The sequence below is a fragment of the Gallus gallus genome, chromosome Z, assembly GCF_016699485.2.
Source record: "Gallus gallus isolate bGalGal1 chromosome Z, bGalGal1.mat.broiler.GRCg7b, whole genome shotgun sequence".
Classification (NCBI taxonomy): domain Eukaryota; kingdom Metazoa; phylum Chordata; class Aves; order Galliformes; family Phasianidae; genus Gallus; species Gallus gallus.
Genome location: NC_052572.1, coordinates 7,418,606 through 7,431,114, shown reverse-complemented (window position 1 = coordinate 7,431,114; position 12,509 = coordinate 7,418,606). Strand labels below are relative to the sequence as shown.

The 12,509-nt window shown below is 38.8% G+C and overlaps 1 protein-coding gene across 7 annotated transcripts in view; it reads left to right on the top strand.

The window, feature by feature from the left end:
* Positions 1–12,509, top strand: part of KIAA1328 — a 181,711-nt gene that overhangs the window by 118,888 nt on the left and 50,314 nt on the right. For all 7 annotated transcript variants that reach the window (XM_015277296.4, XM_015277299.4, XM_015277298.4 and 4 more), the window contains 2 exon segments: positions 3,818–4,503; positions 7,637–7,732. In XM_015277296.4, the coding sequence (XP_015132782.2) occupies positions 3,818–4,503; positions 7,637–7,732 (782 nt within the window).

Below are 12,509 nucleotides of genomic sequence, written 5' to 3'. Positions count from 1 at the left end.
AGGTGTCCCTGTATATGGTAGCCTCTCATTTGCCCATTTAGAAACTCTTCCTTCATCTTGGAACACCCTTAAAGCCCTGTATTTTTTCCTGGTTGTTGCTTCTGATTGTGCTTGGCTCCCTCTGGGCTCCTGGCTCTGTTCTGCACGGTGAAGTAGTTCTCAATTTGCATGTTCCTTGCCATGTTTCTCCTCTACCTAAAGAAACCACAAGGCTGAACATCCAGTTTAGAGAAATGTGCTCAAGATGCCATCAAGAACAATTTCACTTGATTGCCTCTCAGTATTCAAGTGTATTTCAGCTACGAACTCTAAAGCCAGGTGCTCTGGGTTAAACTCTGGCCCTGCTGACATCTACAGGAGTTTTCCTGTTAACCTTTATGGCTCTGTATTTTTCCCAGTATACGGATGGACTATAGGTTTTGTCCAGTGTGTGCAAGACTGCCCAATTTGGGTCTGTTTCTTAAACATGTTTTGTGATCATAAGGTCTGGTCTGCTGGTAGCCTAGCCCTGGCCATACAAAACCCCATGTGCTGGAATCAGTTTTTAAATATCTCCTCTACCAGTGCTATGCGCTAACACTGCAGAGCACACAGTCTGCATGTAAGAATTTGCAGAGATGCTAATGCTGCATGCATAAAGCTGGCGTGCTGTTTGTCTGTTTGTAGGAAGTTTTAAGGACTGGATGTTTGTTTAAGCTTTGCTCTGAATCCCTGAGCAAAAATTACTGGGATTGCAGTGAAGATTTCTTAGAGCTCCCCACCTGTCTTCCCTTTTCAGCCCTTCTAAAGATTATTTGAACTATTTTTTAATATCTCCTTGTTTCCATGCAAGAGTTTCACACCTGTCTTATAAAATCGTATTAACTCCGTTATGCTGCAAGGAGCAGTCTGAATTTTTGTTTGTTTGCTTAAGCCTCAGTTAAAGAAAGTTGTATCCTTAAACACTATACAGCAGGCATAGGAGAACTCCACAGAGGGGAAAGCACAGCTGTTCCATCATGGTCCGTCATGGTTTCCACACATCCCATAGGTAATATCTTTCTTAAACTCATCTTGTAAAATTACTTAATTCCGTATGCTTATGAGTCTTTAGACTCAAGGCAGTAGATGAGTCTTTACAATTTTTTTTTTTCACTTTTCCCTTTCACCTGGCCAGCATCTTAGAGATTTGTCCTGGCATGTTCTGGTTTTATGATTCTTTGTAAGTATAGAATTCAGGCAATTTTTTCCCCACAGCCTATATCCAGCTGTAGTTTTCAATTAAAGCATTAACAGAAAAACATACTTAGAAAGTTGTTGGCTCCCAGTAGTTCATTTTTCTTTAGTATTAGAATTTGCAAAGTACTGAGTAGCCTTCAAAGGCATGTGAAATTGGAATTCAGTCTTCTACCTAATATGACCTCCTTCTTCTAAAGGATTGAAAAAAAAAAAAACCCACTTGCATTCAATGACATTAATGAGAATTTCCCCCCCTGCAAACATATTGTAACTGTGAAATAACATTAAAGTTTCTCTGCCTTGTTATGAAGTCTTTAAATGTCAATGCCATTACTGAGACCATCAGGGCAGATTTAATGGTGGCCAAGGTCAACAAATGCTAACTGGTACCTCTCTTTTAGGGCCTTTGGGGACTCCTAATGGAGTCTCAGCCATGAAGATAATTTGCGACGTGGGCCTTTATTCTTAAATCTGCTCTGATGATTATTTTGTACCATCTCCATGTCCGTAGATTTCTTAGCATTCTCTTGTGTCTTCAGTCAATAAAACAAATGGCTAGAATAAGGAAAGTCTGTCATTCCATGTTTTACATCTTTTTGTATTGTTTGCTCCTTCTTACTTTACGGGCTGATGAAGGTCAGGTGTATTCTTTCTGTAGATTACCCTACTCTGTCATCTCTGATTGGTTCTTCCAAAAAATCTTTTGGATCTGCTACCAGCTGCTGTCCTAGAGGTCTGGGCCACTGGGCAATTTGGACCCCTTTTTCCATAGTTGCCGTAAGTGCTGGGCCAGCAAAAGGTGGGAAATGAGAGACAGAATGTAATTGCAAGATTCTCTCCCTTTCCCTTTTCTGCAGTATTTCTTCCTGTTGCTGGCCATACCTTTATGTATTGCCTAATTTAGATTTTAAAAGTTCTGCAACCTTTATTTGCCTAGAAAATACTGCAGACAACGATGGCAAGATGCAAATAATAAATAACCAAACTCCGTCTTTTTGGCAGCATGTTGCATTTCTGCTCACTTGCCCTGCCAGCCCCTCTGACTTTAAAATATTTTAATGTCCTGCACTTTTCACCCAGTCCAAGCACCAGACTTTTCTCAGACATTTAGCACTGACATTAATGCAAATGCCTCCAACTTACTGGGCCCTTTGGGGCAAAACATGACATCCTTGGCTTTCAATCAGTTGGCGGAGAGGATATTTTTATATCCACAAAACCAGAAATAATAAAATATCAGTATTCAGGTGCTAATCCACGTTAATTTACATTCTGTGACCAGAAACTTGTAATCGGTTGTCTTCAAGAACAGCAGAGTATATTTGGTATTTTGTTTATTTATAAAAAGGAATTTAAATTATAGATATAAACACTGCATAGATTTGGACTGTATCTCTCTTCTAATCATCAGTGGACTTTTACTTGCATCCCTAAGTTCTGCTGTCGTGGAGCTTGCTGACTGACTTTCACTGTATGTCGACCATACCTGTCTGTTGTAAGCACTGCTAGAATGCAAATAACACTTTACTCTCTATCTGTGGATTATGAATTTCACTGCTGAAGCACTTTCACTGGAGTGGTTTCATTATCTTTAACAAACCTGGTGTCTGTTTAAAAAAAAAAAAAAAACAACAAGAAAAAAAAAAAAGAAAAACAACTTTTTGAAAAGTCCCAAAGGCTGGAAGATTTTAAATTCAGTCTATTATTGAAATTAATGCAAAAGAAATAATGGAATCACAGAGTGGTTGTGAGTGGCTGATTCACTATCACTCTGATGTGCATAGCAACTCAAATGCTTAACTGCCTAGATGAACCATAGTGTAAAGATACTCTGAGATATGAGTGGGATTTTGACGTGTGTTGCATAATATCCATGAGTATAACAAAACCACTAGAATTTGCTTGCTCTGAGTTGACAAATGTGAATTGCAGTTGCTTTCTTTCTTCGGAGTTTTATCAGAGTATAATCACTTGCCCAGCTTAATTGAAAAATCACTTACGTTTATAGCTGAATTTAAACATGTTTTGTATTTAAATGACAGCTTTTGATGTACAGCCATTTTTTACAGAAAGTAGTTGGTTTTTATCTGTGTTTCTGTAAAGATATTTCAAAAACTCTCATCAAATTTCCAGCAATAAGTAATATCCCATTCAGTGCAAGGTGAAATGTTTTACATCAAATCTCCTGCTGTGTAATGGCCAATCAAAGAGTATTTATAGTGGCTGAATGGATTTTTTGGCTCGGTATTCAAAATTAAACATTTTCAAACATTAACATTTAATGTTTTTTGCCACTCTTCAAGTTGATTTTATGTAACCCTAGATGCTCACAACTACTTGATACGCTGAAGTGACTCATTTTATGCTGAGCATCCTGCAGGCAGTAGTTTTACATTTATTACACTTGTGTAGATTGAACGAAATGTATATTTGATAGCAGAACCATGTCTGTCTTTTGATAAACATTTTGTCAAGGTGGGCTGTATGTCCATCAGCAGGATGCAGTGAGTCTGTCTCTGAGTGAGCATGTTTAAATCGTGGCATTAATGAGTAAAGATACATTTTATTAATTCGGAGGAAATTGTTTCTCTTATTTCAGATGTCTGGTAAGAAGTCCTCCTGTCAACAACCACCCTCAGAACTAGATGGTTCGTACTTAGCTGTTGCGGGACCTCAGACTTTGTATAAGAACAGTAGAGCATCAAAGGCTGGAAGCCCAAGCCGTGCGGCATTGTCTCAGCCTTGCAGGAATAATCAAAATTATGGAACTGAAATCATTTACAACCATCAAGATCATCCGAAAGAAAATCCCTTGGAAAACGGCTTGCACAGAAAGTGCAACAATATGATTTCCTCAGTCAAGCAGAGGAGCCCTCACCATGTAAAACCAGCTCAGGAGATGGACCAAAAAGCAAATGAATTTCCAAGCATGTGCCCTCCACAAATGACTCGTGACTGTGCCTGCAAGCATGCAGGGAGCTCAGGTGGTGTTCAGAAGAGCCACCATGTCAGCCAGGTACCCAGAAGACTCTCTGGACCAGCTCACAAAACCTGTGATTATTCCAGGCTCTCTCGAGTTTCTGGGCTGAATGACAGCAGGGGTTCAGGGTCTAAAGAAACAGAGCAAGCTAAAAGGCTGTCTGAAGAAAGGAGGCAGCAGCTGCTTCTGCAGAAGATGGAGCTGGAAATTGAAAAAGAACGTCTCCAAAATTTGTTGGCTAAACAAGAAGCAAAACTGCTCCTAAAACAACAGCAGCTACGCCAGTCCCAAATGCATTATAACAGGTGATTTCAAGATTCATATTTAAAAAAATAAATTCTAGAATTTCTAATGAAGGTGTGAGCAATAGTTATAAGGGAAAAACGGAATTCATAAAATAAGATAAGGCAGTACCTGTGGCACAATTTCTCTGTAACGGTGATTTAGAGGAGAGGAGACTTTTTAGTATATTAGCATATACTGTTGGGAAACAGCGTGACAGCTGTGGAAAGCAGCAGAGGAAAACAGTATGTGGTAGAAAGAAAGGCATAAGAAAAGCAGTTCTAAGAGACTGGGTAGGAAAAGAAGAGTAGTAGAAGAAATTGAGAGCTTGATCTTAGTGCAGGCACTTCAAGGAACATAGACATTTGGCAAGGGAGCAGTGTGTGCAGATGACATAGACGTGGCATTCCTCTCCTTTACTTGGAGAGGTCAGTTTTGAAATATTGCTCCTTCCTAGGTGGTGACTGGAAGAAATATCTTTTACAGAAAAGATGAAGACCATTTTATATATTTAATACATACATGTAGCAAAGGAAGGGAGTCTTGTGATACAGGGACGATTTCCTTTCAGTGATATTTCTGCAGGCGAGGATGCCAAGACAGAGGCACAAGACCTGCTTAAAAATGAGAAGGGAAGGGTAATAACCAGAAAAATATGGAATGTGGCTTTAAAAGCCCTTGCGATTGTTAGAGAAGGTGAGAGAACATCTTCCTGACAATTTAAATGGGGACTCTGGCAATACGGATAAACTGATTTATTGGTATCATTAAACCAAGAAGGGGGTTGGGTTAAAGCCACAGACCAGAAAGTTAGACTAGCTGGTGTAACTCAACTGAATGCTAGCATTTCAGCAATAGGAGGCTAAAGCAATGGGAGAAATCTTTCAGTCTTTAAGAAAAAACAATAGGAAGGTTTCACAAGAAGGCTTATTTCAATATTGCTTTAATGTGGTAAGTGCTGACAGCATCCCACAAGTGTCTGTAATACTTGACCCACTTCCTGCTTGCATGCATTACAACCACCACAGAGGAACATATCACTTTCTCTTCTTAATAACAGCCCTCTGCTTACTTTTCAAACTCTAAAAGACAATACTGTAACTCAGATGATCATTTGTTTGACTTCTTGGACCCTGTCTTACATTGAAAAGAGTATGTTTATTTAGGCCTTAAAAATGTCTGTTTTATCAAAGTCAATCATAATTGTGTGAGTTGAAAATGGCTGAGGCTACAAACAAAGAATTATAACTTAAGGCAAAAAAGAAGCAGGAACAGATGGATTCTTAATCATCAAATACCTTAGTTCTATGCATGCAGACCTCTAAAGAAAAACAAGTAGAATATGAAGGATATACAGACTAAGTCTTTTGGAGTTTTGTTTCTAGTAGATAATTTTCAGACTTAATTGAGGCATCATCTGCCCAGGAAAATAATTAGACCTAAAATATCTCTATAATGTCGTGCTTGTTAATACCATTGTGCCTGTTTTATCCTCTTTTTTTTGGGGGGGGGATGCTGAAAAAAAAAGGTGGTTTACAGAGCTCTAGTTACTTAAGAAAAAATAGAAGGAAAAAATGCTATGAAAAAGGTCATATGATCAGTCTGAGCACTAAATCTGTTTTTGTGATCTCTTCAGAGGTGAAGGTGAATGCACATTTGCCATTTTGACCATATGAAGTGCAAATAGACTTCAGTGTGTTTGCTTTTAAAAAATACTCAGTCTCTTTAGAATGAAATGTTTGATATTTACAGACAAATCTCATAAGCATTACAGTTCTATTTCAGTTCTGGCTGTATAATTCTTTTGCACTTTATAACAGGGTAATTTTATGTACTACACAAACAGTAGAAATTTGTTTAGCTAAGCTCGAATACCCTTGCTTCTTTGGCAGGAGACTCTAACCTAGTGCATCTCTTAACATCATGGCACTTTAAAAAAAATACAATGAAAATCCATTTCCAAGTTGTGTTTATTTTTGTCTGTCCTTCTGCATGGGTGGAGTGCTGGTTAAGATCCATTTTGAGCTGCTGAAAGTGTTGTCATTCAGTGACAGATGAAAGGTCTGACCATTTGTAATAATTGGCTATTAACTCTTCTTCTCTTATGAAAAGTATGAATCGATCCTTTTTTTGACAACGGTGCATCACAACTGCATCTTAAGTTCCCACATTTCTCTATTTAGGCTGAAGTGTTCATAGTACCTTCAGTCTGCAGTTTCTCTGGATGTGAAGTAGTTGCTCAGCTATCAAAAATGGTGGGTTGGCAGGGAAAGTGGAAGATCAGTGACTTCCACTTTAATGGCCTCAAGTTGTACCAGGGGAGATTCAGGTTGGACGCTGGGAAAGACTTCTTATCTGAAAGAGTGGTCAGGCTCTGGAATGGGCTGCCCAGGGAGGTGGTGGAGTTACTGTCCCTGGAGATGTCCAAGATTGTTTTTATGTTGTACGAGGGGGCATGGTTTAGTGGAGAAATATTGGTGGTAGATGGACTGGATGATCTTGGCAGTCCCTTCCAACCTAGGTGATTCTGTGATTCTATGATTCTACCGAGGTCAACCACCTCAGGATATATAAAAGTTTCATAAATGGCAGAATATTCTTTCTTGGTTATGTGAAGAAATCTGGGTAAATCCTGGAAACAACAATTTTATGTAAGAGGAAAAAATGCCTCTATTACTGACTTTTTTCAGTCTTCACTGGGAAGAAAGAGAAAGTTGGGGTACTGTATTAAAAATTGAGGATTATCTCTGTACACATAGTTTCAGAAGACACAACCACCTCAAACATTCTATGTTTTGAGCAGCTTATGTGATGCCTTTGAGCTCGGGTGTTGATGAAGCTGTATTCTTAGCCAACAAGGAATGTTTGTTATGGGACACTGTGACCATTTCCTCAAGGAGGCAGATAGTTTGAAAGCAGTAAATGAATTTTTTCTAACCTTTTTCCCAGTGGAAATCTACAGAAGAAAAGGCACCGTACATCAGTCAGCCTTCCAAAACAAAAAGTACATTTGAAAGCATGAAAATAGTTGTGAAAGCTTCTCCATTAAACGTGATTAAGTGCTTTGTTTGTAGGCACAAAACTAACCCTATTTGTGGCAAATCTCTGTAACGGTGATAGGACCAGCTGCATAAACAGCTACTTATGCTTTTTCAGGTTCAGAGGCCATGTGTCAGGTTCAGGAGATGTGCTCATTGATGAAACACCTGGAGATCTTGCTCTAATGATGAACGGCAACAGCATGGGGCTGAGGTAATTTTTTTCTTCACTTCTAAGTACTTCACAGTGTCAGTGCATCTTCTTGACAGTGTAATATTGGCTGCCAAGTGTATCTGTTCATGTGTTTGTTTCAGAATAAGAACTTTGTTTCCCAGGAAAAAAAATATTCCTTGCCTGTTGAATTTTATGGGGTAAATGTTGAATTATTATTACTGAGAGTTTAGGGGTTGATCTCTCTAGCAGTCTCAGATTGTGTGCATCCCATCTTAAGGACAATAAGCTGGCCCACAACAAACTGAAGTTTTCACAAAATCTTAGATTTCTTTGTCTGCTCTATGTTTTGCTTCTTATTTTTCGATTCAGATTACAACATCTGTTTAGTTTTGATTTGAACCTGATGTAAAAAGTACATCAGCCTTTACCTCTGAGATAGAAATGGTACATTACCATTGGTGATAGTTGCTTGTTTTTAAAACAACGCTGTGTTGCACCTCTGCTCCATTATAATCAGTGCTAACTGCAGCTAAAATAACTGGAAGTAGAGTTAAGCTAATATTTAGCCCTTTATTTCCATTCTGCAAGCTATTTAAAACTTTAATGAACACACGATTGTATTTTTTTCATGTTCTGTCCAGCTGTATTTCATGCTTCCGTTGGGAGAACTGTCAGGCCTATTAGAAAAACAACAAATTAAAACTGTGGACTTGACAAGTCTTTCCTTCCACTCTCAAGAATAAACAGCATTGTGTTCTGTGATTGAACTGCATCTGTTCTTTTGACCCAAGCTTCCTTTTTGGTGAACAGGAGGAGCAACTGACCTTTGAGTGGACCTCTCTTTAATGACAAGAGAAATCTTTAAAATAATAAGCTCTTCTCTCGACTTCTGGTATGGTTGTAACAGAAGAAATGTTAATTTGTTTACAAACTAAGGATTCAGTACTTTATTTTTGTATTTTTTAACCTGAATTGATAATGCTTTTTTATTGAGATCCCTCTTCACTGAAAAGGGAAGTCAGACAATAGGTAACGCTTCTTTCCCTAGAAGAACAGAAGTTGCTAATTTCTTTGGAATGCTTCATTGCTAAAGCAGATGTTTTGTTGCTATGAGTTACTGACATACCCCTCATTGTATTTTGATGCTTTTTGTTTTGTTTTCATACAGTCTGAAGTGATCAAAGTGTGATCACTCTTAAGAAAAGAGATATAGAGTTATAATATTAATATGCAGTAGCATTAAACCACTGAAGGAAAGATGTAGCCTAGAACATCTGCAAGGCTTCTTGGCAACAGATTACCAACAAACACAAAAATCTGCATAGCCTAGCACATAAAATGAGAAAAACCTGTAATGTTTACAGAATGAGAGTTCCAGATTTCAGAAAGCTCCCTCTCTTCAGTCCCCTGGTTTAATTTACTGTAATTTTTCAAGGTTAATGTGTTCGTGCAGTCTTAGGTTGGCATGCCAGCTGGTTCCAAAGTTTGGCAGCATAACACTTGGAAGTTTTTCTTCCTAGATGCCATCTTAGGTTTTGCAAAGGTTACCAGATGAATGCTCTCTAAATAATTTAATCTAATGTTAGGCTGAAAGAGGCTGACAAAGACAAGTTCATTTGTCTTTTTTATGCATTTGAATATTTAAGTGATGTTTTCTTCAGTATAGAGAGTGAGTGTGCAAGTGTGTGAATAGGGCTAAGGGAAGAAGCAGAGATGGTCGGAATGTACTCCTTGTTTTTTAACAGTCTCTTCTTATTTTTCCTTCCTTTAATTGATCTGCCAAACAGTTTGTTTTCATAGCAAATACTATCAGACCAATAATGGAATACAAACCCTCTCTGACTTCCAGAAGTCATACACAAAGCTCCTCTAGCAACCCTCACAGCATGAAACTTGATTTCAGTCTTAAAATAAGCAAAACTTAGTTTAAAGATCTCCTGGTACTTGAAAGGAAGGGGAGAAAGTCCCTTAAAATACTAAAGTTGCTGAAGTGAGATATTGGAGTTTAGATGTAAAATAAATAATATAATCAAGAACTGAAAAACATAGGTTTTTTTTTATAATTAACAGCTCATTTTGAGGTAATTATCTACAATTACGAAAATTTAATTGCAATTTATTCTCTGCTATCTGTGGGAAGAGTCGTAAGCAAGGGAATGTGCATCACTGCCAGGCATAAATGCTATAGGATGGGTACAAATAATAGAGGAGCCCTTAATGAAAAACAAAAAGCAAATAGGAGCATGCAGCTGTGCCAGGCTATTGAAAGGTAATTGTAGTCAGAAATGAGATATGTACTTTAAAAGGCATCTTGTCATCTCCTGTAGGGATTAATTTTTTCCCTGCTTGAAAAAAGCAAAAAAGATTTCAGGAGCAAGTACAGTGCAGAGTTTGATTTCTGTTGCAGCTTTTGGTTACAGTGCATCTGTGAAAAGGAAAACTTCCACCTCAGGGAGCACTACAAACTATAGCCAAATTCCCATTTTCTCTGCTAGTTGTCCCATTATGTTTTTCTTCATTAATGCCAAAGTCAGCAAGTGTTGTCCTTCTCCCTCTTTTTGGACTGTCCCAGTATGAATTTGCAGCATTCCGTTTTTTGCTGTGATTGCTGAGGAGCTGTTGGGAAGAATTGTGTCTGCGCCTTTGCTTTCCCTACAGCTGGGCCTGTGCATAGGACCTGAAGAGTCTTCAGATGCAGACAGGCACAGCAATCAGAGCAGGCTTTATTGAGAATGGTTTTCAGTAGAGTGCTCCTAAGTGAGTCCACAGCTAATTTTCAGCTGTGGAGATAGTAACATTTGCAATTAATGGCAAGTTGTCTGATTCTCTGTGTAATTTCTTTTGCCCCAGTGTTCAAGATGCTTTAAAAAATTCAAAGTAAAAAACATAACCTGATGCATTTGTTTAGCATAAAATAGCCTTTTACAAAACACTTTCCATCTCCCAGGCGCAGATGCTTGGTACATGCTCAAGTACCCACTCCACGCGTATTCAGTATGATCAATACCCCCAGCACCTGCTTTTGTGTGTGCTCCTGATGCCTGCATCTGGGAGAGGAATTTTAAAACAAGCTGCTCTTCTCTTCTTTATTTATTCTCAACCTTGGATCAGAGCACTGTGGAAATAAGACCTATTCAACAGCACAAACTCGAGGAGATATGCTTTGCTGCTTTGCAAGTACCCCTCACCAGACTTGTGCTGTGTGCCTAAATCTCCATCAACAATGTTCCCTGCTTATCCAATTCTTAGGCTTCCTATACGGCTCTGCTGCTACAGCTCTGACTGCCTTCTCTGTAACGTGTGTCCATTCCTCGGATTTCACACAATACTGCCTCTGCACCTCAACGTTGACCTGTGCAAAGCGTTGTAAATAGGAATTGTAGGATACAGCAGCTATCGGAGGGGTTTATGGTTATCTGCAGGCACTCTTTCAGTGTATACTACCTGGGTAGAGGATTTCTTTCCCCGAGTGTTAAAGGTTTGCAGGTGTAATTTGCCACCTTTAATTTCATTGAAGTCTTTTTGTGTTTGCATGCTTCATTCTCTATCACCCATGTGGATTTTCTCCTGCTTATATTTTTAGTCAGTTGAAAATATCAAACATGGAATACAGTAGTACTTCCCCTCTATTTGAATGCGCATTGCTATGGTGATAGTTCCAGGAAGGAATGCTGTCAAGGGTCTTTTAGAAGATTTTTATGTTTATGGTGTAACTATTTTTATTATCTTGTGAGAGAAGGTGACAATTATCTTTTGCTCCTTGTTTAGTGCTTTGTTATGTACTCAGTTGGTTTTTTTTGTTTGTTTGTTTTTTTGCAGCTTGTTAGACATACAAGCATCTTTCTGTGTTGGTGTACAAGCATACTTCTGTGTTTTTGTCCAAACAGTCAATGCAATTAAAGATAAATGCAGGGGAACACAGACTCGCAGCTCCCCCTGCTGTTCCAGGCATATGCTGTTTTCTTTGCACTATCCCCCCCCAACAGGTTTAAAAATAAAATAAAACTTAAACACAGCCACGGGGCTCTGCCACCTTTTCCTGACTTGTGCTGTCCCCACTGCTCCAGTTGCTGAAGGGAGCTGGTGCTTACAGTGACAAAATGAATGCTCTTTTTGCTTCATATTTGGAGTTTCTTGCCAGTTCTTCATGACGGTGTGCGTCACCTCCTGGGAAGTCCGGAGGAGAAACTGTCCTCGGTGCCAGAAATTGTTGTTGGCCAAAAGCTTCCTTCAGCTCATCTCTGATCGTCTTTGGTCTCTTTGGGGTGCAACTAAGTAGTATTCAGCCAACATTTATGAATGTGTTGAACACAATTTGTTGGATTTTTTTTTTTTTTAAATCTCTTTACTGCTTCGACAGAATGGTGCATTAAATCGGACTGAAATCAACTGTGCTTGCAAATGGCCAATAAAGTCTCTGTGTCTGGAAACTGCTTCCTCACTTGTTAGCAATCTAGTTATCTTTTTAATACCTTAGTTACTTTCTTGTTCCAGATTGTTTTATATTGAAGTTTGTATCATTTTTAGGTGGGATATTTGCAGAGCAAACACTTGCTTGGCCAGTAGAGAAGGTGCATACCAATCAGCCAGTAGTGCAAATGCTGAATTATTGTGGATATGAATTCCCCTTTCTCTGGTGGAATTGCCTGGTTATATATAGGATGAGCATCTCTCCAACTGGTGCCTGCTGGAGTCAGTTGTGCCGTAACAGAAGTGTGTATTCAGAGCTGGATATACATTTTTTCTTCTTTAGTGCCTCATACAGGCTCTGGAGATAGTAGGTTTTATTGTTCAGGGTGAAGGCTTTTGTTCTGAT